General features: G+C 36.3%; 2 protein-coding genes across 2 annotated transcripts in view; both read left to right on the plus strand.

Moving 5' to 3' along the window:
* LOC142341744 (E3 ubiquitin ligase Rnf121-like) overlaps positions 1-25,650 on the plus strand; it is a 168,264-nt gene that overhangs the window by 50,239 nt on the left and 92,375 nt on the right. The window lies entirely within an intron of this gene.
* Positions 23,712-25,650, plus strand: part of LOC142341742 (chromatin assembly factor 1 subunit B-like) — a 45,095-nt gene continuing 43,156 nt past the window's right edge. The window contains exon 1 of the mRNA XM_075392919.1: positions 23,712-24,161. Within this exon, the coding sequence (XP_075249034.1) occupies positions 24,006-24,161 (156 nt within the window). The 5' untranslated portion in view covers positions 23,712-24,005. The remainder of the gene's footprint in view (positions 24,162-25,650) is intronic.

The raw sequence follows: 25,650 nt of genomic DNA on the forward strand, positions 1-25,650 counted from the left end.
ATGTGACATGTGATTTCCAAGTTTTATAAAACAGGTGTTTTCATGGTGGGCAGGGAAATTCTTAATTTGTTGTTGTGAAAATAAATTGAATATCACACAATTTTTTTTAGTCAACTTGCAAAGATTTAGGTGATGTTTCCTTTGTGTTGAACATGAACGACGGTTTCAGCTCATTTCTGTTAAAAATTTATATTTGCCTTGAGATGTTGTTGATTTCTAGGGGCTTTTGTTGCAACCTTCTCGGATCTTGATTTCTAGGGGCTTTTGTTGGATCTTGATTTTTCTTGAGAGCTACATGGAAAGATTTCCAATTACTGGTTGCATTCAAAATATTTTATTGAATCACAATTTTTTATGCTGTAACAGTGCAAAGCTACCAAAATTTAGGTTTATGGCAGTATCAGTAGATTTCTGATAACAATGACAGCTAATTTGTCTTTCATCGTTTAAGTTAATGTTCAAATCTTGGAACGCCGGTTTTCATCGGCGTTGGGTGTCCTCAATAGTGAAGTTTTTGTTAAGAGAATTTGCATACTCCCGGTTATCTTGCGGGTTCATCTCAACAGTGCACACTATGTCATCTACATATCTCTTGAAAAATTCTAAGTCCTGTGGGTCAACTTCTAAATCTTTTCTAAAATTTATACAAGGACTTCTCAGAACATTTCATCTAACAATTTGCCAAAAAATTACAGCCAGTAAAGCAGTAATGGCTAGCTGTCCGATTGTGTGTAAATTATTTTGCACTTAAAGTTATCATTCGTCACGGCTAGACAAATGAGGTTCTTCATAGCTTACCGCGGAATCTTAGAAACATTGACAGTGGAGTACAGTTTTTTCAACGTAACTTCAATTGCCTCCTCAACCGGTGCATTGGTGTACAAGGAAAAAGAGAGATACAATTTTTTTGAGGTTCTGGTAACTGCTAGAGCAAATTGAGAGAACAAGCCGAAGAGGGGTACCGTTTTTATGTAGTTTAGCTCGGTCCATAAAGCGTGGCTGGTTGCGATTCAGTTGTCTTCAGTCTTTGATAAATCTTTTCGCTTAGCATTCCGTGTTTTTTATTTGATTCAAACTGATATATATCTCTTTCTCTGTTTTTACGGTTAGATTGTCACTTTCTCCAATTCGAGCCTCAAACGGACTGGCACTAAGGTTTTGTAAGGAAATTGTAATCTTTTCCTGCACACAAAAACCACACCCTTTATCAAATGGTACAACTAGTGTTTTTTGATCCTTCAAAAAATCCTGAACTTTTTTAATCCCTCTGTCCATTGGTGTGTTACGAACATTTTTTGGCGTACTATTATCTTGACGATTCTATTTCATTTATGTTTTCACAGTCGGTATTTTTCTCAGGTAACTCATAAATTAATCATTTTACCTCCGCAATGAAGTGCTCATCATTAAACTTGTCTCTGATTAAAGATTTTGGACTTAATGATAAGACTTCCAGGATCAGACAATCTTCGGCATTTCAACACATTCCAGTGCAACAACATAAATAATATGCATTCCACAAAATAACTGTACCGTCTTTCAAACAGCTTTGCCCTGCCGTCTTTAAATCTCTTACCAATCGATTCGGAATGATATCTCCTTTCTTTTCTAATATTGTACACAATTTATGGTAAAATTCTTTTTTTCATATTTTTCCTGAGAAAAGCAATAGTAGTAGTAATAGTAGTAGTAGTAGTAGTAGTAGTAGTAGTAGTAGTAGTAGTAGTAGTAGTAGTAGTAGTAGTAGTAGTAGTAGTAGTAGTAGTAGTAGTAGTAGTAGTAGTAGTAGTAGTAGTAGTAGTAGTAGTAGTAGCAGTAGTAGTAGTAGTAGTAGTAGTAGTAGTAGTAGTAGTAGTAGTGGTAGTTGTAGTAGTAGTAGTAGTAGTAGTAGTAGTAGTAGTAGTAGTAGTAGTAGTAGTAGTAGCAGTACACTGACCCAAGCCGGATCTTTAGAGGCTTTGAAAATGGATCTGGCGAAATACAAGTTGGATATTCTGGGAGTGCAGGAGACGAGATTGCAGGAGCAAGAAATTGATCTCGGAGACCACAAGCTCTACCTGTCTGACTCGTGGTTGTCTGGTGTAAAGTCGAGACAAGGAGGAGTGGGCGTTGCTGTAAAGAAGTCATTGATAAACAGCATCGTAGAACAAGTGGCTCTAAGTGAACGTATTTGCTACGTCAAGTTCGCGGCTCGGAGGAGAGCCAATCTAGCTGTTGTTGTCTGCTACGCACCTACGAATGAAGCTAGTCTCCAAGAGAAGGATTTGTTTTGGAGTCAACTTTCAGACCTAGTTTCCAGCTTCAAACATAGGGAGCGTATTTGTGTCATCGGTGACCTCAATGCAGAGCCTGGACACCAGTTGAATGACACCATGAGCTGCAGAGGCCCGTTTGGAATGGGTGAAGAAAATGAAAACTCGGAAAAGTTGTTATCATTTTGCACTTCACACAAATTGCTCGTAGGTGGTACATGGTTCCAGCATCGACAAGTGCATCGGTACACCTACAACCCTCCCGATCCGAGTTGTCGAAAAAAGATGCTGGATCACATTCTGTTTGCAGAGAGATACAGAGGATGTCTTACGAATGTGAGGACCAGAAGAGGGAAAACCACAATTACCGATCATGAACTGGTCATTGCGGAAGTATCTATGAAACTTTTGTCTAAAAAGCCATGTTTCACGCCCAGAATCAGTTCTGCAAAGCTGCAAGATGAAACAACGCGTGACTTATTACATCTTGATAAGAGCGGCGATTTCGAGAATACAGAGCAGTCTTGGGACAATTTTCGAAAAGCCCTGAACCAAGCAGCAGTGAAATGCCTCCTTCCGGACAAGCGAGTGAACAAACCTTGGATTTCTCCAGATTCTCTGGAACTTATCCGGAAACGAGCTGATCTACAGTTGAAGAAACACAGCAGCGCGGTGGCGTTGTTAGAGTTCACAAACTGCTGTAAGGAAGTCAGAAAAGCTCTACGTGCAGACAAACGGGCATGGCTTGAACGCAAAGGCCAAGAAGTGCAGAGCTTTGCGGACAGAGGCAACTTGAAGGAGGTTTTTGGGGCATCACAGCAGATTTGCCGAAACTGGAGTCCCCAGTTGACCAAATTAGTTTCAAGCACTGGCGTCAACTTACGGACGAAAGAGGAACGACTTGAACGCTGGACGGAACATTTTAGTCAACTCCTGAATCCCTCAGTACGAGATTGGATCCCGATGAAGCAGCTGAAAGCTTGTCGATTGACCTGAGCCCAATTCGATTTGAAGAAGTGCTTGAAGTTGTCCGCAGGTTGAAGAATGGCAAGGCAAGTGGACCCGATAACATTTCCTGTGAGATGTTGAAAGCACACAAGGGTATTGTCGAGTGGCTCTGGGACATCATAGATAAGTGTTGGTCGACGGAAGTTCTGCCCGATGACTGGAAGGTAGCAGAAATTGTCCCATTATACAAGAGTAAAGGAAAGAGGTCAGAGTGTTCGAACCACCGAGGGATCTCTCTATTGTCAGTACCAGGCAAAGTGTTCGCTTCCGTTATTCTCAATCGATGCAAAGATTCAGTTGATCGAGTCTTAAGGGAAGAGCAGTGCGGCTTCAGAAAAAGCAGAGGATGCGCCGACCAACTCTTTGCCCTGCGTCAAATAATAGAGAAATCAATGGCGTTTCAATTGGATATTAGCTTTTGTTTCATAGACTTTCGAGCGGCATTCGATTCTGTCGATCGTGAGCAGATGTACCAGATAATGAAACACTGGTCTTCCGCAAAAAGTGATAAACATCATAAGAAACAGCTATGATGGATTCAAATGTCGAGTCAAAGCCGAAGGTGAGAAAGGACGCTTATTTGATGTCAGAACGGGCGTTAGGCAGGGTGATGTGTGGTCCCCAATCCTATTCGGCCTTGTCATCAACTACATTTTGGCTAACTCGGTGTATGGAGGATTAGACATTGGGAGATTGATGGCTGACTTAGATTTTGCTGATGATGTTGCTCTCGTGGGGGTCTCAGACAGTGAGGTGCAAGAAAACCTACATCGAATCGAGGCCCTTGCGGAAGCCGCTGGTCTGAAGATTAATGTGGCCAAAACAAAGAATATGGGCGTAAAATGCGGCAGCCCAAATGTTGTTGCAGTGCCTAGTATCCAACAGAACGTGGAGATACTCACTGGAACGCATAAAGGCAAACTAGGACTCCTGGCAGAGACATCTAGCCAGTCACGACTAACCATCAGCACGGAGGTGCTGCTGGGAACGAAAAAGAAAGCGGGCTGGTTCGAAACACAAGATGGCCGGAAGCTAAGATTGAAAAGCTTAGCGGTGGCTAAGCCAGCGTTGGTAGCTTCACAACAACAATCTGCGGTAGCATATTCAGAGTCGTTAGAAAATGAGAGTCGGTCAGTGGTGGCTGACCAAGAGTCTTTAAGATGTCAGAATTGTCAGCGGCAATTCAGTACAGTTACCGGACGCAAATTGCACCAAACAAGATTCTGCAAAGCCGGTTTGTCAAAGAATGTCGTCGACAAGTCAAAGTTCGAGCAACTAGAGGCGAGCCTTACCTGTGACAAGTGTGAAAGAAAGTTCAAAACAGTCAATGGCCGAAAAGTTCACCAATCGAGATACTGTGGCAAACCTAAAGCAGTTGCCACACGCGTGTTTTCCTGCAAAGTACAAGATGTTCTCGGAAACGAGTTTGAAAACATAGAAGCGTTCAAGTATCTCGGATCATATGTCAGCCTCAAGCATGGAGACCTGCAGGAAGTCAATTGCAAACTTGCAGAAGGTAGACAACGGTTTGCTAACTTCCAAAATCTCTGGAAGAGCAAGCAGCTCAGCGTGCACCTCAAGTGCAATTTGTACAAAGCACTCGTTTTATCAGCCGTGCTGTACAGCTCAGAGACTTGGACTCTTTCGAAATTAATGGAGAGAAAACTTGAGAGTTTCCACTGTGGTTGTCTTCGGAGAATTCTACGTGTGTCATATCTGGAGAAAGCAACGAACGAAGAAATTATGTCAAGATCACGAATGCCCCAACTATCCACGATGATCATGCTCAAACGGATAAAATGGTACGGACACATCCAGAGAATGGAACCAGGAAGATTAGCCCGCAGTGCCTTCGATTGGGACCCGCCCGATCAATACGTCCATGCTAGACGCGCTCCTGGGGGGCAACGGAAAACGTGGATGAGTCAAATCGAAGGAGACTGTGTACGAAACAAAGTATCGTTCACCAGATTGCAGGAGAAAGCAGCAACTGGGTCAAAGAATGCCTTCCACAATTTCGTCGTACAGCACTTCACAGAATAACCAAACAAATAACTCTTCTTGTTTTGTTTGTATTTGTTGCCAACCGTGCCTTTATTTCATATTTAGAATTAAAGTGTTGAAACAGTAGTAGCAGTAGTAGTAGTAGTAGTAGTAGTAGTAGTAGTAGTAGTAGTAGTAGTATTAGTAGTAGTAGTAGTAGTAGTAGTAGTAGTAGTAGTAGTAGTAGTAGTAGTAGTAGTAGTAGTAGTAGTAGTAGTAGTAGTAGCAGTAGAAGTAGAAGTAGTAGTTGTTGTAGTAGTAGGAGTAGTAGTAGTAAGTTGTAGTAGTAATAGTAGTAGTAGTAGTAGTAGTAGTAGTAGTAGTAGTAGTAGTAGTAGTAGTAGTAGTAGTAGTAGTAGTAGTAGTAGCTGTAGCAGGAGTGTAATATGGACCATTTTTCACCCATATTACACTTTGGCCACAGAATGTACCCTTACCCGTATTAAGATGACCAAACTAAGCTTTGAAATTGGTACCCATATTAAGATCCGAGGGTGCCGAAATTACACTTTTATTTTTGCGACCATTTTAAGTTTTCTCCCGATACCCATTTTCACTCACAGTCATATGACTTATTTGACTAGAGTAAAATTTGGGTAGTATTTTGTAATTTTGTAGTCAATCACAAAAAAATAGCCGATAATAGGTCTAGATAAAGCAATTTTTTGAAGAAAAAGCTGAAAATGTGTCGTTACTCCTGAATTGTGTTTTTTTGCTTCGAAAAAAAATGTTTTTTTTTTCGGTGAGTTGTATTTTCGTTTCATTCGCGTAAGAACAGTGCTCAGCTTCTTATTTTTTGCTGAAAATTAGAGAAAATTTACAAAAGCTAACTTCAGAAGACAAAATTTAATCGATTCCGAACTCACAGATAATTGGGTGCTTTTTTACAGAAGAAGCTTTTTTACATAAGAAGAAACAATTTCAGTCAAATTCCATCTGTCGGTATGAAATGTGATGTCACATTTTTACAACAAAGGCAGGTTTTACATTTTATAATAAGGCTCATTTACAGCGTAATTAACCTTGTGGGTTGCTCTTTCATCGCAAAACTTGCTGACATTTCGGACTACGAATTAATTTTATGGAATTCAAAAAAGGTAATTGGAGAAAAACGTTAAAAATCATCTTGAATGTTGCAGTTTGTTGTGTTTCTTACCACACGTTTTTCCGTTCTCTCAGTAACACTAAAATCTATGCTGCAGAAATTGTTGCCCGCATTACCATAGTTTTATCAGTATGTCAGTAAGGTGTTAGTAAATTCAACTTCTATTTTCGATATATAGAATTGTTCATCAACAGCTAAACGGCCACCTCTTCTGAATTTCCTGCATTTTGTCTTCTTTACGTTAATTTTCAACCAGTTCCTGCTACTATACGTGTTCAGATTATTCAAACTGTGTTGCAATAGCTCCCAAGTAATAAGTCATCAGCGTAAAATATAACATCTAGACCCTTGCATTTCAGCTCAAAATACAAATCAGCTATGAATTAACTAAACAAGAGTGTTGAGAATTTGTCTCCTTGTGCTACTCCTGTTTTCTGTTCAATCTCGTTTGACAAGAAATCTTCATCAAGGATCTGCTGGAAGTTGCATTTTAGCGCTGATTGTGTTCTGTGTATAATGGTCCCATGCATCCCCACTTTTATCAGTTTTGTAGGCAGCATGTTCCTGTTCGCTTTTTCGTAGTCAATGAAGCAGGCATATTATTTGCCACTGCAGATGATGTTATGCTTGATTGCTCTTGTCAAGTGCAAAACTGCGTCGATTGTTGACAGTTTGTGTCTGAAATTATATTGGCTTGGTGGTAAAATTTGATTTTTCTCGACCTATGTTCGCAAAGGCTGGTAAATGATACCCGTGAACAATTTGTTCATGCAACATAACAGGCTAAGGCCTCTGTAGCAACTTGGTACACTTTCAAAAACTCCTATTTGTGTTCGTCATTTTGAGCCTATTTCAGAATCCAGAGACTCCTCCAGCATAAATTGTGACTTGTTTTAGCTTTTGTCCTGATAAAACTTTGCTCAACTGTAAACGTTAAGGTTGGTTAAGGCAAAGCTTATGTTGCAAGCTTTAGTCTTTTGTAAGCGTCAATGGCTCCGTATTTATAGTGAAGTTATCACTGTGTGTGTTTTTGATCCATTTTAGAATTGTTGGCCTAGGTCTCTTGCGATAAGGTCCATCTTTTGAATCCAAAAATTATTTTTCTTGTTCTCTTTTGACATTTTTATTTAAGTTTTGCGGCAAAGTGTAAAAATCAATTCTTGGGTTAGTAATAATGATTTCAAATTTGTGTGTAGGCAACAGTGTGCTTGTTATTGGCAAAAAAAATCAACTTCTCTTTTCGATATATTGAATTTTTCATCGACAGCTAAACGGCCACCTCTTCTGAATTTCATGCATTTTGTCTTCTTTTCGTTAATTTTCAATTAGTTTCGGCTACAATACGTGTTCAGGTTATTCAAATTTTGTTGTAGTTGGCCTTGTTTTTGGCTCCCAAGTAAAAAGTCGCCAGCGTAAAATATAACATCTAGACCCTTGCATTTCAGCTCAAAATACAAATCAGCGATGAATAAACTAAACAAGAGTGGTGAGAATTTGTCTCCTTGTGCTACTCCTGTTTTCTGTTCAATCTCGTTTGACAAGAAATCTTCATCAAGTTTCTGCTGGAAGTTGCATTTTAGCACTGATTGTGTTCTGTGTATAATGGTCCCATGCATCCCCACTTTTATCAGTTTTGTAGGCAGCATGTTCCTGTTCGCTTTTTCGTAGTCAATGAAGCAGGCATATTATTTGCCACTGCAGATGATGTTATGCTTGATTGCTCTTGTCAAGTGCAAAACTGCGTCGATTGTTGATGACAGTTTGTGTCTGAAACCATATTGGCGATAAAATTTGATTTTTCTCGACCTATGTTTGCAAAGGCTGGTAAATGATACCCGTGAACAATTTGTTCATGCAACATAACAGGCTAATGCCTCTGTAGGAACTTGGTAAACTTTCAAAAACTGCTATTTGTGTTTGTCATTTTAAGCCTATTTCCAGAATCGAGAGATTCTCCCAGTATAAATTGTGACTTGTTTTAGCTTTCGTCCTGATAGAAATTTGCTCAACTGTAAACGTTAAGGTTGGTTAAGGCAAAACTTATTTTGCAAGCTTTAATCATTTGTAAGCGTCAATGGCTCCGTACTTATAGTGAAGTTATCACTGTGTGCAAGTTTTGCAGCAAAGTGAAAAAATCATTTCTTGGGTTGCTAATAATAATTTCAAATTTGTGTTTAGGCAACAGTGTGCTTGTTATTGGAAAAAAAGTTAGGTTTACTTGAAAAACTTGAAAAAAGAAGAAAAAAATTTCAAAAAAAAATAGGGGACCGCCGGAATTGGAGGCTTGGCCTCCAACTTGGGATGGTCCCCCAATTTCTTTGGCCGCCATAAAAACTGCTATTTGTGTTTGTCATTTTATGCCTATTTCCAGAAACCAGAGACTCCTCCAGTATAAATTGTGACTTGTTTCAGCTTTTGTCCTGATAAAACTTTGCTCAACTGTAAACGTTAAGGCTGGTTAAGGCAAAGCTTATGTTGCAAGCTTTAATCTTTTGAAAGCGTCAATGGCTCCGTATTTATAGTGAAGTTATCAGTGTGTGTGTTTTTGATCCATTTCAGAATTGTTGGCCTAGGTCTCTTGCGATAAGGTCCATCTTTTGTATCCAAAATTTATTTTTCTTGTTCTCTTTTGGCCATTTTTATTTAAGTTTTGCAGCAAAGTGTAAAAATCGTTTCTCGGGTTACTAATAATAATTTTAAATTTGTGTGTAGGCAACAGTGTGCTTGTTATTGGCAAAAAAAGTTGGGTTTTACTTGAAAAACTTGAAAAAAAAGAAAAAAATTTCAAAAAAAAAATGGGGGACCGACCGAATTGGAGGCTTGGCCTCCAATTTGGATGGTCCCCCTTTTTTTCTGGCCACCATAAAATCTGCTGTTTGTGTTCGTCATTTTAAGCCTATTTCCAGAATCCAGAGACTCCTCCAGTTTAAATTGTGACTTGTTTTAGCTTTTGTCCTGATAAAACTTTGCTCAACTGTAAACGTTAAGGTTGATTTAGGCAAAGCTTATGTTGCATGCTTTAATCTTTTGTAAGCGTCAATGCTCCATATTTATAGTGAAGTTATCGATTTATTTTTTTGAGACAACAAGAAAGGCTGCTTTTTGCTGTCAAATTTTACAAACAGTTTCTTTTCATTTTTGTCCAATTGACCTCAAATTTTGGTAATAGCTGTATTTTTTGCTTCAGAAACGTTGTTTTGATCCGTTCGACAATTTCACGACCTCTCAAATAACAATTGGAGAACCTCAGCGTTTTAAACTTGGCATTTTGTGGGTCATTAACTTGTCTTTTTCGTAAACATATCTGTAACCCTGGCGCATTTTGAGTTCAAAAACCTCACCATTACCCATATTCCATTTTCCGGCCAAAATTGAAAAAAGTACTTTTTTGTCTCAAAAGTAATTAGAGGAAGTATTTGATCCATAATTGTTTTTTAAAAATCCTGAGAAACAGAATAGGGCGTTGAGTTTCAACAAAAACAAAGTTAAACAGCTTCAAGTGTGGTTCAATTTTGTATATATTGTTTTAACAACTGTGCAGATTTTGGCAATTTTCTTGCCAATTTTGATTTGTTTTTCTTCGAAAATTGGTTTCTCGATGCCCCGAAAGAGTTTTAGTAAAACTTAAAAGATTTTTGTTGATCAGAAAAATGAAAACACAATTACTTTTTTCGTTTTTTACATTTGCTGTCGTAGAATTGTTTTCTGACGCATTAGGTTTTTTCTGTTTTTTAAAATTTTTTATCGAGTTTAGTTTTGGCCAATATGGAGAGGTCTTTTCAAAAAAAAACTAGTTCCAAAGAATAGTACGATTGTAGTTCATTCTTCTTTAGGGAAAAACTTTTTTGAAATGGCCAAATGAACCTCTCGAACAAGGTACCCATTAAAAAAATTGATTATCAGAGAAACGTGCTTTAAAAGGTTTTTTCAATAGGTTTTGCAACCTGCACAGAGACACTAAAATATTATTTTGTTTATTTCATTTAGACAAATGGAAAACCTTCTTTCTGCTATCAAATTTTTCAAATATTTTCTCATTTTCGTCCAACTGACCTCAAATTTTGGTGATAGCTGTTTTTTATGCTTCAGAAGCGTTGTTTTGATGCGTTCCATAACTTAAATTCCTCTCAGATAACAATTGAAAGACCTCAGCGTTTTAGAATTGGCGTTTTTGGATCATTAATTGGTCTTTTTTGTAGACACTTTTGTAACCCTGGCGCATTTGAGTTCAAAAACCTCACCATTACCCATATTGCACTTTTTGACCAAATTTGAAAAAAGTACTTTTTTTGTCTCAAAAATAATTAGAGGAAGGAATTGATCCATAATTGTTTTTTAAAAATCCTGAAAAACAGAATAGGGCGTTGAGTTTTAACAAAAACAAAGTTAAACAGCTTCAAGTGTGGTTCAATTTTGTATATATTGTTTTAACAACTGTGCAGATTTTGGCTATTTTCTTGCCGATTTTGATTTGTTTTTATTCGAAAAATGGTTTCTCGATGCCCCGAAAGAGTTTGAGTAAAACTTAAAAGATTTTGTTGATCAGAAAAATGAAAACACTATAACTTTTTTCGTTTTTTACTTTTGCTGTCGTAGAATTGTTTTCTGACGCATTAGGTTTTTTCTGTTTTTTAAAATTTTTTATCGAGTTTAGTTTTGGCCAATATGGAGAGCTCTTTTCAAAAATAAACTAGTTCCAAAGAATAGTACGATTGTAGTTCATTCTTCTTTAGGGAAAAACTTTTTTGAAATGGCCAAATGAACATCTCGAACAAGGTACCCATTTTAAAAAAAACTGATTATCAGAGAAACGTGCTTTAAAAGATTTTTTCAATAGGTTTTGCAACCTGCACACAGAGACACTAAAATATTATTTTGTTTATTTCATTTAGACAATTGGAAAAACTTCTTTCTGCTATCATATTTTTCAAATATTTTTTTCTCATTTTCGTCCAACTGACCTCAAATTTTGGTGATAGCTGTTTTTTATGCTTCAGAAGCGTTGTTTTGATGCATTCCTTAAATTAAATTCCTCTCAGATAACAATTGAAAGACCTCAGCGTTTTAGAATTGGCATTTTTGGATCATTAATTGGTCTTTTTTGTAGACATTTTTGTAACCCTGTTGCATTTGAGTTCAAAAACCTCACCATTACCCATATTCCACTTTTTGACCAAATTTGAAAAAAGTACTTTCTTGTCTCAAATATAAATAGAGGAAGGAATTGATCCATAATTGTTTCTGAAAAATCCTGAGAAACAGAATAGGGCGTTGAGTTTTAACAAAAACAAAGTTTGGAAAAGTACTTTTTTTGAAAAAAGAGTACCAAATTTGAAAAAAAGACTACCAAATTTGAAAAAAGTACTTTTTTGTCTCAAATTTAATTAGAGGAAGGAATTGATCCATAATTGTTTTTTAAAAATCCTGAAAAACAGAATAGGGCGTTGAGTTTTAACAAAAACAAAGTTAAACAGCTTCAAGTGTGGTTCAATTTTGTATATATTGTTTTAACAACTGTGCAGATTTTGGCAATTTTCTTGCCGATTTTGACTTGTTTTTATTCGAAAAATGGTTTCTCGATGCCCCGAAAGAGTTTGAGTAAAATTTAAAAGATTTTGTTGATCAGAAAAATGAAAACACTATAACTTTTTTCGTTTTTTACTTTTGCTGTCGTAGAATTGTTTTCTGACGCATTAGGTTTTTTCTGTTTTTTAAAATTTTTTATCGAGTTTAGTTTTGGCCAATATGGAGAGCTCTTTTCAAAAATAAACTAGTTCCAAAGAATAGTACGATTGTAGTTCATTCTTCTTTAGGGAAAAACTTTTTTGAAATGGCCAAATGAACATCTCGAACAAGGTACCCATTTTAAAAAAAACTGATTATCAGAGAAACGTGCTTTAAAAGATTTTTTCAATAGGTTTTGCAACCTGCACACAGAGACACTAAAATATTATTTTGTTTATTTCATTTAGACAATTGGAAAAACTTCTTTCTGCTATCATATTTTTCAAATATTTTTTTCTCATTTTCGTCCAACTGACCTCAAATTTTGGTGATAGCTGTTTTTTATGCTTCAGAAGCGTTGTTTTGATGCATTCCTTAAATTAAATTCCTCTCAGATAACAATTGAAAGACCTCAGCGTTTTAGAATTGGCATTTTTGGATCATTAATTGGTCTTTTTTGTAGAGATTTTTGTAACCCTGTTGCATTTGAGTTCAAAAACTTCACCATTACCCATATTCCACTTTTTGACCAAATTTGAAAAAAGTACTTTTTTGTCTCAAATATAAATAGAGGAAGGAATTGATCCATAATTGTTTCTGAAAAATCCTGAGAAACAGAATAGGGCGTTGAGTTTTAACAAAAACAAAGTTTGGAAAAGTACTTTTTTTGAAAAAAGAGTACCAAATTTGAAAAAAAGACTACCAAATTTGAAAAAAGTACTTTTTTTGTCTCAAATATAATTAGAGGAAGGAATTGATCCATAATTGTTTCTGAAAAATCCTGAGAAACAGAATAGGGCGTTGAGTTTTAACAAAAACAAAGTTGAACAGCTTCAAGTGTGGTTCAATTTTGTATATTTTGTTTTAACAACTGTGCAGACTTTGGCAATTTTCTTGCCAATTTTGATTTGTTTTCATTCAAAAAATGGTTTCTCGATGCCCCAAAAGAGTTTGAGTAAAACTTTAAAAATTTTGTTGATCAGAAAAATGAAAACACTATAACTTTTTTCGTTTTTTACTTTTGCTGTCGTAGAATTGTTTTCTGACGCATTAGGTTTTTTCTGTTTTTTTAAAATTTTTTATCGAGTTTAGTTTTGGCCAATATGGAGAGGTCTTTTCCAAAAATAAACTAGTTCCAAAGAATAGTACGATTGTAGTTCATTCTTCTTTAGGGAAAAACTTTTTTGAAATGGCCAAATGAACATCTCGAACAAGGTACCCATTTTAAAAAAAAATTGATTATCAGAGAAACGTGCTTTAAAAGGCTTTCTCAATAGGTTTTGCAACCTGCACACTGAGACACTAAAATATTATTTTGTTTATTTCATTTAGACAATTGGAAAAACTTCTTTCTGCTATCAAATTTTTCAAATTTTTTTTACTCATTTTCGTCCAACTGACCTCAAATTTTGGTGATAGCTGTTTCTAATGCTTGAGAAGCGTTGTTTTGATGCATGCCATAACTTAAATTCCTCTCAGATAACAATTGAAAGACCTCAGCGTTTTAGAATTGGCGTTTTTGGATTATTATATTGTTTTTTTTGTAGACATTTCTGTAACCCTTGCTCATTTGACTTCAAAATTCTCACCGTTACCCATTTTGCACTTTCGTGCCAAAAAAAAATTTGAGTAGAAAAATTATCGATATATTGATTTCTGAACCAATTTTCATACTGATCATTTAGAATTCACTAGATTTGCTTTTCAAAAAATCATTCTTTGGCTAAGGAAACGGTCGAAATCAAGGATTTCCCGACAACACATAAAAAAAAATATCTTGTGTTTTTTTAGAATTTGGGGTTGTTTTTGAACAACTTTTTTCGTCTGAATTTGTCTTTTTTAATATGAGATTTGAAATGCAGCATTTTTAGTTTATGGAAAAGTTAAATTTCAAACACTAGCACATTCCGGATCGAAATGGCCACAGTTTTTTTTGAAAAAACTTTTTTTTTATATTTTCATTTAATATTTTTACACAATTAAAACATAATTTTTAACTTTTTTACACATGGCCAGCATGTCAACTCCTATTTTTCATCTTTGCGCTGCCAAAAAATTAAATTTGAGGCAAAAAAAATGCAATCAATTAAAAAATATCAGAATTGGGCCAAAAATTATCCAAACACTGTTACCCATATTTGAAGGCCGTTTTTTTCAAAGTGTTTTTTCTACTTTTTCACTACATAAAAAGCTCCAGTTTTTTGGGAGGTGGGTTGTCGCACTATTTCGAACTTGCATGCCAAATTTCAGAACTCTGTGGTCATTTATCAAAAATCACCTCATTTCGGATCTGAGGATGTCCAAACGCACTCGACTTAGTCAAACCAATTTCATAGGCCGAAATTTTCACCGTATCTGAAAAAGCTACGTCAAACATTCATAAGAACAAAAATGACAGAAAGTAGTCATACAAGACAGGAACAAAAAAAAATTTTGAAAAAAAGTAGTTTTTCGTAGAGAAACTGCCTGTTCAATTTTCCTTACTGTTCGGCCAAAAAATGCACCCTACTCCTATAGCTCAATATCTCAAAGAATACTTAACGGAAATTTAAAAAAATACATGTTTCAGAAAATAGAGATAAAAATCTATCAAATAACGTTCAATTTTAATGGTCTTTTACTGTTAAAAAAGGAGAAAAACGCTAGAAAAGAAAAAACAATTAAATTTTTTGAAAGGCTATAGCACGACCACTACTGGTTTGTTTTTAAGGCCGTTTCGGTAATCGGCAACTATAGCTCATAATACTCAATCTCAGGGGTTGATTTGAGTTCAAACATCAAAATTGAGGCAGCTCGGACGTTTTCCAGAAACCGCGGCCGCCCCTACCCAAATTGCTCTCTGCTACAGTAGTAGTAGTAGTAGTAGTAGTAGTAGTAGTAGTAGTAGTAGTAGTAGTAGTAGAATTAGTAGTAGTAGTAGTAGTAGTAGTAGTAGTAGTAGTAGTAGTAGTAGCTGTAGTAGTAATAGTAATAGTAGTAGTAGTAGTAGAAGTAGTAGTTGTAGTTGTAGTGGTAGTAGTAGTAGTAGTAGTAGTAGTAGTAGTAGTAGTAGTAGTAGTAGTAGTGGTAGTAGTAGTAGTAGTAGTAGTAGTAGTAGTAGTAGTAGTAGTAGTAGTAGTAATAGTAGTAGTAGTTGTTGTTGAAGAGAACTCGAGCATGTTTCCTGGGGTTTCATTTTCGGCGGCTTTGTCAGTCCAGTTTCAGTTTTCATATTTTTCCAATTGTTACAATTGTCACATTTGCAAATTATAAGCCAAAAGCATTTGTTTACCGTGCTGAACTGGGTTGCGAAAAAGTGCCAGTATGCTTTTGTCACAGTGTGTTTGTTTAACCTGCCTCCAAATATTTCAATACTTCTATATACAAGTTTTGAATAGTTCAATTTACATTGTTGTACAGCTGTTTCATTCGGCGGAAGAAGTTTTTTTCGGTTTTGTTTAAACGGTTATTTTCAATTTACATTTCACCTCAACAGTGTTGCCTTGTCCTCTCGTATTCGGGGGCTTTAAAAATTTTTTGAATGTTATGCTCTTTATGTGTTAGAGCAAAGATGAGAAGAAGATCCATCAGCTCAATGTAGTGACAATCGATATCCTCCTCAAGTGTCTCATCGAACAACCCATGGCCTTACTCCGCACGACCTATTTCTTTCCTTAGGAATTCAAACTGAAAACTGTGCACCACTTGTTCTGTCAAAAATCATTTTTGGATTTCAAAATTTAAAAAAAATGCGGAATTTTATATTTTCTACTGTGTTCCAAAAAAGCTATTCGATATTTAACGTATGTTTGTTTAATTAAAATGTCGACATAATTTGGTTATTGTTTTATGCAATTTTACGTCTGAGAATGTACCTGCGCCATGGCTGTGGTAGAATTTTTCTCATCAAAGAAGACTACTCATGGACAGGGGCAATAAAACAGGGGCAATAAAGCTCCTTGTTCAGCGCCACCAAGGAGCTTTCAGGTCACCTTGGTGGCGCTGAACAATGCCCATCGACTTCATCTCACGTGCTGGTTCCTGGTGGAGCACACTGTACTTATCCAGCCTTTTTATCTGCTTTCACTTCGAAATCGAATGCTTTGTTACCCTCAGAAACAGTATCCCAGCAGTGCTCAACAACTCTTTGAAAATCAGGATTTCCAGTGCGCTGGCAATGTACACGTGCCTTAAATTTGTTCCTTTTCACTATCAAGATCAAGTAGTTTGTCAGCTGTTGTACACTATTTATTCTTTAGTTAATTGACCAAATTCGAACGTCTTTTCTTCCTCAGGTGAAACTTATTTTTAATTTGTTTATTTGTTTTGGGGATTTTCAATTATCACTGAGGGGACTATTTCCTTAGAGTCACACATTAAATTTTTGTCCAATTCTCTCTGCACGTTCCGCAGTTGCAATGAAGCAGCCATGTGCATATTGTTTGATCTCAAAAACTTTCAATAACAAACTTCCACATTGCCTTTAACACACGTTTTTCAATCTTATTGACTTGAGGAAGTCTGTATCTTTGTTAAATTGATCAAATATTTTGTATGTCTTGAAAACGAATTGACCCTTGCCTTTTCAGTTCTTGTGTTGAGTAAATAAAACAGTTTTTTACTTCTTCCTGGAAGCTCGTTTATTTCTGGGAGGATGATGTGTTCGCTTCAGTCATTCTTTACCTTAAAAAGTGTCACGATATCATCCAACCGGTTATACATAGGAGGGGTGAGAGTTGATTGATATATTGTTCACAGCTTTAACTGAGGATCCAATTTACTTCTTTCTTTTGAAGTTTTTCCAATTTTACTTATCTATTTTTCTGATCTGCGCACAGCTCAAACAAAACAATAGGACTGGTAACACTAGCAATTTGTGTAAACCGAGTTCAGTGAATGGTTTAATTTCGTTCGCAACATTTTTTCTAAACTAGGTAACACTTTGTTCGCATTTATCAGCCTGTTTCCAATGTGACATGCCCACTTCAAGTTTCCAGCTACCATTACACCCAAGTCTTTCACTTCTGTTTGTTGTTAAAATTTGATGTCACCTATTTGGTATGTTTCATCCTTTCCATTGAAGTTTCGTACATTTGTCTCGGGAAAAGGCCATTCTATTTTCTGCTACAAATCTCGCGATCGAATTCAAGTCTTCCAGTACTTCTCCACGCTCCTTGCCAACGCAAAGGATAGTACATCTGGTAGCTCAATTTTAAAAATGCGAAAGGGTAGTGATCCCAGCAGATATTCTTGTGTAACACCACTCATTCCTTCAATTTCGTCCGATTTAACGTTTTTCACTCCTACGTTTTGTTTCATTTCCGTTAGGTAGCCAAAAAATCCTTCCAATTCACACCCTCGAACTCTTTTTTGCTCAGTTTTTTCAAAAAATCATAGTGAAGTACTCTCTCAAGAGTTTCTGAAAGTTCAATGTAAAAAGCAAGAACCTCGTTAACCACATTATAAAATATTGCTTTACAAATTTGTTTCAAAAAGGACAACATATTTCTCAGAAATGATCTTTTCCTTACAAAACGGTGTTGTTTTCCTCACAAGTATCTCATGAAGGGTCGATAAAGTGCTTTTTAAAGGCATTTATCCGGTACATTACTATCTATGTTTGGTAGAGAAACAGCAAGGTAGTTTTGAACAAGTTGTTTGTCATCATTTTTGTAAATATGTGTTACGGCTGCAACTTTCCAACGGTCCCGAATTTTCCTTAGTCGTTTGATGCTCTCGGCTAAACTATGCATGATTTTGCTCATTGATTCCACAGACTTTTTGGAGAAAACAGGGTTGGGTAGCCATTTGACCCCGTGATTTCCGAGTGTCAAGATCGTTTAAGATGTTATAGAGTGCTACTCTAGAAGTGTCCATGTTTGTCAGTTCTAGTTTTTGGATTTTTGTCCTCAATGTTGAAATTAGCTTTGGGTGAGAAAACCAATTGAGAAAACTTTAGCTTTAGATTAAAAAATTTAATTTGTTTCTGAAGATTGGACGTAGACTTTCCAGCCCCTATAATCAGTTTTGATAGGCTTTTGGTATTATTGACTTTTTAGGTGTTTAAAGAAACTTTTTGGATCCCGTGATGCCATGAGACTTTCCTTCTGCTCAAATCGTTATTTTTCGGTCAGGATAGTTATGATGTTTTGGAGCTTCGTAGCTTGATTTCTCTTGTAGCTTGTTGGTATTTACTATAACAGTTGTTTTTGTGTCCTGACTTTTTTAAATCAAATTGGATGTCCCAGAAGATATCCAAGGAGAAAAATTTTGGCGGTGCCTTTCTCTTAGCAGAACGTGGATGCCAATCACTCTGTCCAGATATTCTTAGGTGTCATGGAACTTTTTTTTATTAGTGTGGCGGCATGCTACAAAATTGGTAAATTCTAGAAACTCAATTTTTTTTTCATTATCACCAATTCCGAAATTCCAAAAATTTCTAATTCCCGTTTGTGGCTGTTTATGAGGGCTCTCTAGCAAGATGTTTTATGCTTCGTGGTACTAGCAATTGAAGACTTTCGAGGAGTCTGAATCTTTTGTCGCAAACACATGGCAGTTTTTGAAAAAGGCAACGTCAAGTGTCCTCTGTGTCCAGGTTTCAATTTTGATTACTTGCTGTTAATCATTCTCCTCAATTAGGCAGAGTACCTTTTGTTCGTTGCTGTCATTACTCCAAAATGTTTGCAAACTTCCTCAGGGAATATCGATAACGCCAGGTATTAAAGTTGCTCTTGTTCTGCCTTTAAAAATCGTCATGATTTCATCAAAATTTTTATATGGGTATCAGGTTTGCTTGATTTCGGAGGACTCTAAAAATTGCAGATGACCATTTCAATATTGTTTGTTTTTACTTTAACTCAAATACAGCATTCTTTTAATTCAATTATGATTGATTAAGTGTCAATATCGGTTTTTACTGTTATTAGCACACCGCCGTGTCACTCTTCCATCGGTTTTACCTTCTCTATCTGATCTAAAAGATAGTACATCTGGTAGCTCAATTTTAAAAATGCGAAAAGGTAGTGATCCCAGCAGATATTCTTGTGTAACACCACTCATTCCTTCAAGTTCGTCCGATTTAACGTTTTTCACTCCTACGTTTTGTTTCATTTCCGTTAGGTAGCCAAAAAATCCTTCCAATTCACACCCTCAAACTCTTTTTTTGCTCAGTTTTTTCAAAAGATCATAGGAGGTACTCTCTCAAGAGTTTTTGAAAGTTCAGTGTTAAAAGCAAGAACCTCGTTAACCACATTATAAAATATTGCTTTCCAATTTTTTTTCAAAAAGGACAACATATTTTTCAGAAATTATCTTTTCCTTACAAAACGGTGTTGTTTTCCGCACAAGTATCTCATGAAGGGTCGATAAAGTGCTTTTTAAAGGCATTTATCAGGTACATTACTATCTATGTTTGATAGAGAAACAGCAAGGTAGTTTTCAACAAGTTGTTTGTCATCATTTTTGTAAATGTGTGTTACGGCTGCAACTTTCCAACGGTCCCGAATTTTCCTTAGTCGTTTGATGCTCTCGGCTAAACTATGCATGATTTTGCTCATTGATTCCACAGAATTTTTGGAGAAAACAGGGTTGGGTAGCCGTTTGACCCCGTAATTTCCGAGTGTCAAGATCGTTTAAGATGTTATAGAGTGCTACTCTAGAAGTGTCCATGTTTGTCAGTTCTAGTTTTTGGATTTTTGTCCTCAATGTTGAAATTAGCTTTGGGTGAGAAAACCAATTGAGAAAACTTTAGCTTTAGATTAAAAAATTTAATTTGTTTCTGAAGATTGGACGTAGACTTTCCAGCCCCTATAATCAGTTTTGATAGGCTTTTGGTATTATTGACTTTTTAGGTGTTTAAAGAAACTTTTTGGATCCCGTGATGCCATGAGACTTTCCTTCTGCTCAAATCGTTATTTTTCGGTCAGGATAGTTATCATGTTTTGGAGCTTCGTAACTTGATTTCTCTTGTAGCTTGTTGGTATTTACTATAACAATTGTATTTGTGTCCTGACTTTTTTAAATCAAATTGGATGTCCCAGAAGATATCCAAGGAGAAAAGTTTTGGCGGTGCCTTCCTCTTAGCAGAACGTGGATGCCAATCACTCTGTCCAGATATTCTTAGGTGTCATGGCACATTTTTCTGTTAGTGTGGCAGCATGCTACAAAATTGGTAAGTTCTAGAAGCTCAATTTTGTTTTCATTATCAGCAATTCCGAAATTCCAAAAAGTTCTAAATCCCGTTTGTGGCTGTTTATGAGGGCTCTCTAGCAAGATGTTTTATGCTTCTTGGTACTAGCAATTGAAGACTTTCGAGGAGTCTGAATCTTTTGTCGCAAACAAATGGCAGTTTTTGAAAAAGGCAACGTCATGTGTCCTCTGTGTCCAGTTTTCAATTTTGATTACTTGCTGTTAATCATTCTCCTCAATTAGGCAGAGTACCTTTTGTGCGTTGCTGTCATTACTCCAAAATGTTTGCAAACTTCCTCAGGGAATATCGATAACGCCAGATATTAAAGTTGCTCTTGTTCTGCCTTTAAAAATCGTCATGATTTCATCAAAATTTTTATATGGGTATCGGGTTTGCTTGATTTCGGAGGACTCTAAAAATTGCAGATGACCATTTCAATATTGTTTGTTTTTACTTTAACTCAAATACAGCATTCTTTTAATTCAATTATGATTGATTCTGTGTCAATATCGGTTTTTTATGTTATTAGCACACCACCGTGTCACTCTTCCATCAGTTTTAATTTCTCTATCTGATCTATATAGAGTAATTCTTGAGCAGTAATTGGAATGACTCGATTTTTTGGTTGACACCGTCTGTGTCAAACAGACCATGTTGAAATCAAACTGGGTGACAGAATCTGATAAATTGGACCTTCTAGTTATGTTTAGTAGACTTCTTGTGTTTATGTGGAGAACATTAACAAGGTTGAGTCGCGCATGCGTTCTTTTGCTTGATTCTATCTCCACTTTTTCAGCGTCATTGAAGAGTTCAAAGTTTCGTATTTTCCAATTTTCTTTTGGAACATCATCGTTTATGAGTTTTCTCCTCTTCCTCAGGCACATAATCTCTCTGACTGAGTCTTCTTTGGTTCGCTCTAGGAAGAGATAAACTTCAATTTCGGCAAGCTCTTTTTTGTTTTCATGCTTGATAGCCAGTACACAGCTGCAATTATTTTTGTTTGAAAAACTGACCAAAAACATTCGAAAATTGGTACAGTTTTTGCCAAACTCTCCCTGCCTTTTCAGTTTTGTTATGTGGGCTCTCACTCCAATTTCATTCAACACTTTTCTCATTTGTTCTGTTGTCGGAAGAAAATTTTCTGGCTTGCGCTTCTCAGGGTCTCCATTTATCTTTTGGAATCTGGTTGATTTTCTGATATTGTGATCCTCGTTCTCATTTTGTCCTTTGTCTAACTTGTCTGTGGGCTTGGCAGACCTTATTGGTTGCACGGTCATGGCCTCAATGTAACTCTTACCAATTTTTTGCGGGTTATTTTGAGTGCCGAATCCGCTTTATTTGCAACCACCTTTGTCAGTCCATCTTCCATTGACAATAATCGGTCATTTAATCCCATTTTCTATTCGTCTAGTTTCTTATTTCTTTTTTCTACGGCCCTGCACCTAATGATACTATCTCTCTTATTATTCTCCACACAGCTGTTGCAGAGCAACATAGCTAGTTGTCATAGTTCCTTTATTCCGTTTGATGCAACCTCAGATAAACCAGTGCAGGTGGATTTTAGGTGCATGTGGGCATTGCATGATAGGCCAATATATTTTCAAGGGACTGACTTATCAGCTTTTTGGTTTTTCATTTTGAAAGATAAAAAATCAAATGAATTGGAGACTCTAGGCGCAGAAGAAGACTTGTATAACAAATATCAGTTTCTTTTCCCGAAACTGACTAATTTACCTTGAATCAGGACCTGAACAACAAACTTCAATTCCTTGTCCCCTCAATGATAACAGTCGAACCTGGTCAACAAATCCTCGTTCCTAAGATTCTTCTTTTTTGACTTCTGCTATTTCCCGTTTTTTGGCAGGTTGCTTCCATGAAGGCTTGTTTTTCTGCGCTAGAAATTTACCGATGTCAAGTCGTTGTTAACAAAAAATACAAAATGATAAAATGAAAAGCCTGAAATTAAAGTGCAAATCACAAAAATCTACTCATTCAAGGAAATTGAAATCAAATTTTTACATATCTACACTCGAGTGTACGAAATTTTACATCTGAGTTTACATGTTTTTGATTTAATGTAGCAGCTGCATATCGACATGCTTATTATTGAGATTCATACCTATATTATCTTCAATTTACTTCGTTCCGTTCAATTGTAAAGTTGAATTTTTGGATTTGTAACGTGTCTCTTTGTCATGTTGGAAATTCTTCTCCAAACTAAGCTTTCAGTGTCAAGTTTCGTGTTCGGTATTTGTCGCGCGTGTTGAAGGCCGTTTTCAATGTTCTTATATAAAGCACCTCTAGTGTCAATAACTTAGATTGGTTGCCACCTAGGTCTAATATCTTCCACTGCAAAAATGTTTTCATCACCGTTGCACTAAATTGCGTGTATTCCTGTCGTTGACTCCTCTTTGGCATGCTCTGTAACCCTTGTGGTTATATGTCCGCTTGTCTGCCCTGCATAGATGGATTTGCATTGATTACAAGTGAGTTCATAAACCACAAGTGATTTGAGATCTTTGTCAGAGCTAGACTTAAGGCTAGGTAAAGAGCTAAGTTTCCGAGTGGTGAAAATTAAAATGCGTATAGGATGAATTTTGTTCATCTTCTTTACAAATTCATTAGAAAAGTTGCCTTTGTGCTGAAATAGAAATTGTTGTTTCTAAGTGTTTTTCTGTTGTTTCATGGCTACGCCAGTGTTATGTCTTTTTATTTCTTTCATTGGCAGCTGGTTAATTGTTTCCTTGACAATTTTCCCTACCCAATGCTTAGAATAAGCCTCGGAACAAGCGGTGTATTGTTTCCGGTATTATGCTTTTCTTATGTTGAAGGGGTGCACAGCTACGATAGTTCAGATTTGTTCCAGTATCTGATGGTTTTTGATACCATGTGCAAAAAATTGTATCCTCCGGTTGTACGTTAACAACAATTTCAATTATGCAATGCAAGGAAGTCAATCTGGTGCAGATGATGATACTCTTTCACTAGTTGTGGCCTGTGTTTTCTTTTTAGACAGAAGATCGTTTACTACGTGTACAACAGGAATCGATAGTTTAGACTTTTAATCGTTGAAGATATTAGGTGCGCCCTCTCGTTTGGTGTATAATAATCCCTTTATTCTAGGTAGCGATAGCGATTTGATTTCTGTAATTAACTTGTCGGTATCAAGGGGAATTCGCTTATCATGGGGATGTTCGCTTATCGTGTTGTTAATTACGTCGTGCCAAATTATCACGTTTCCGTCGACTTTCTTCAATATTTGATGTACCGTTTTGTTTGGATTCTTTGCTGATGTAGACAGGCTGCCGCCTCACTTTATACGTGTTGGGACAATATTTGTATTATAATCAACTATTGATCTCTTCTTGAACCAAGGGCTTGATGAAGTGAACTTGCTCCAATTATCAATACCATTTAAGGGTCACCACGGCTACCCCAAAAAAACGTAACCTGAAACTATTACTATGGAATTTTTACTTCAGTAAATTTCGGTGATCCAACAGTGAATTTTTAAACTGCTCGGGATTTACGCCAATTCATCTTCGGAAATAAACGAGAGCACGCAAACAGTTATCTGTTCCCAATTTTTCCCATTTTAAATTTTTGCGAATTAAACGAATTAAATGGCAGTAAAATTTTGCTGAACGCACCTGAATAACTAATCTACTACAACGTCGCTTCACAGCATGTCACTTATTTTTCAGAAATGAAATTCAATCTGCCGGAAATTGCTTGGCATGGAACTCAACCCATTTATTCCTGCGACTTCCAAGTCATTTCGAATGACAACGAACTCAGGCTCGCAACTGCTGGTGCTGATAATGAAGTTAAGCTATGGAAATTATGGTGCTATGATAATCAGGTATCGTTGTTCTTCATTTTTTGTAAGATCTAGTACGCAATTAGACTTCTGAGCATATCGTCCTTTTATTTTTTTTCCATTTCTGTCCCCTAGATGTTGGTGCACTAGGATTTGAAATGGTTTTCTATTAAATTTTTTTATACAAGAACGTTCTGGAACTTATTACGTAACGAGAAACTCGTCGTTAAATTATCACAAATAATTTTCGAAAATGAAAAGCGATAAATAGTTATTTAAACGTCATTAAAAGTAACCCCCTCCCTTAAAGAGTAGTCGGTCAACTCGGGCGGCAAGTCAACTCTTGAATACGGATAAATTCTGATAGTAGTCAGACGCCAATAAGGACAAATATATAAGTGATGATTTCAGATCGAGATTTGAATAGAATTTAATTAAGATTTAAGACAAGCGCTCCTCTTCTACTATGGCTCCACGCCGGCGTATGCTCTAAAAACTAAAAGCTAATCTATACATTCAATGCATTATCGTTGACAACTGTTCATCTTTTATTGCAGCATATCAGGATGGATTTTGTGCTCAGACAAAATTTTCTGATTTTCTCAATCAATTCATAACAGCTGCCTACTTTTTTGGAGACTCCTCGAGCTTGTATATAAAATTATACCTCTGCAATAAAATTGAGGACACTTCGCAGAAAGTTTAACGGTATTTGTCTTTATACCGTCTATCTTGATTACCAGAAGGTGTCACGCCCCTATTTCATCCCTCATAGTTACGTGATGATTTTCCTTTAAATGTCCATAAATAAGTGCTTTAATTGAGTTCATATTCAAATAGATCTCAAGGCCATGTATAGCCAGTATTTCCATCTAGGCCTGTAACCCCTAAATTGTTTATGTTTATTAAAAACAACCGTAGATTGACAGTTTAAAAGTTTAACATATCAAGTGCCTAAAAGCCTCAATATATACCTTTTTGAGTTCCCTGAATATGAATTCGCATGGTTGGTGAATAACTTCATGAGAAACTATGTACTTGGTGAAGTAATTATTGTGATAAAGTAGGTGCTGATACGGAAATTGTATATGTACTTAACAAACATCAAGAGATGTACAAAAGCCGGAAATTGCCCAACTTCTGGTTCAGTATACATTTACGAAGGACCAATACAAATCAAGGTACAACACTGCGGAACCCACGACCACCAGAACACCGGAGAACCAGCCTAGTAATCAGTGGACAATAAAATTCAACAATAATCTTGAAACTTATTATTCTATCTCTGAAAACTTAGTTATAATCTCTGCTAAAATAATTAAAGATAGAACTGGAAAATCTGTATAAAATTCTAAGTTAAAAAAGGCTTCCTTAGAGCTGAATAGCAACCAGATAAAGCTCTGAAATACAAGGCAATTAGTAGGTATATCACGCATCCGAACCGCTCAATAAAAGGCTATTACTAGCTAAAATTATTCAAAATATATCTAAAAATCGCCTTGTGAAACATCTAAATAAGTCCTTATAAAAT

Source organism: Convolutriloba macropyga, chromosome 6 (assembly GCF_964194025.1).
Source record: "Convolutriloba macropyga chromosome 6, txConMacr16.3, whole genome shotgun sequence".
NCBI lineage: Eukaryota > Metazoa > Xenacoelomorpha > Acoela > Convolutidae > Convolutriloba > Convolutriloba macropyga.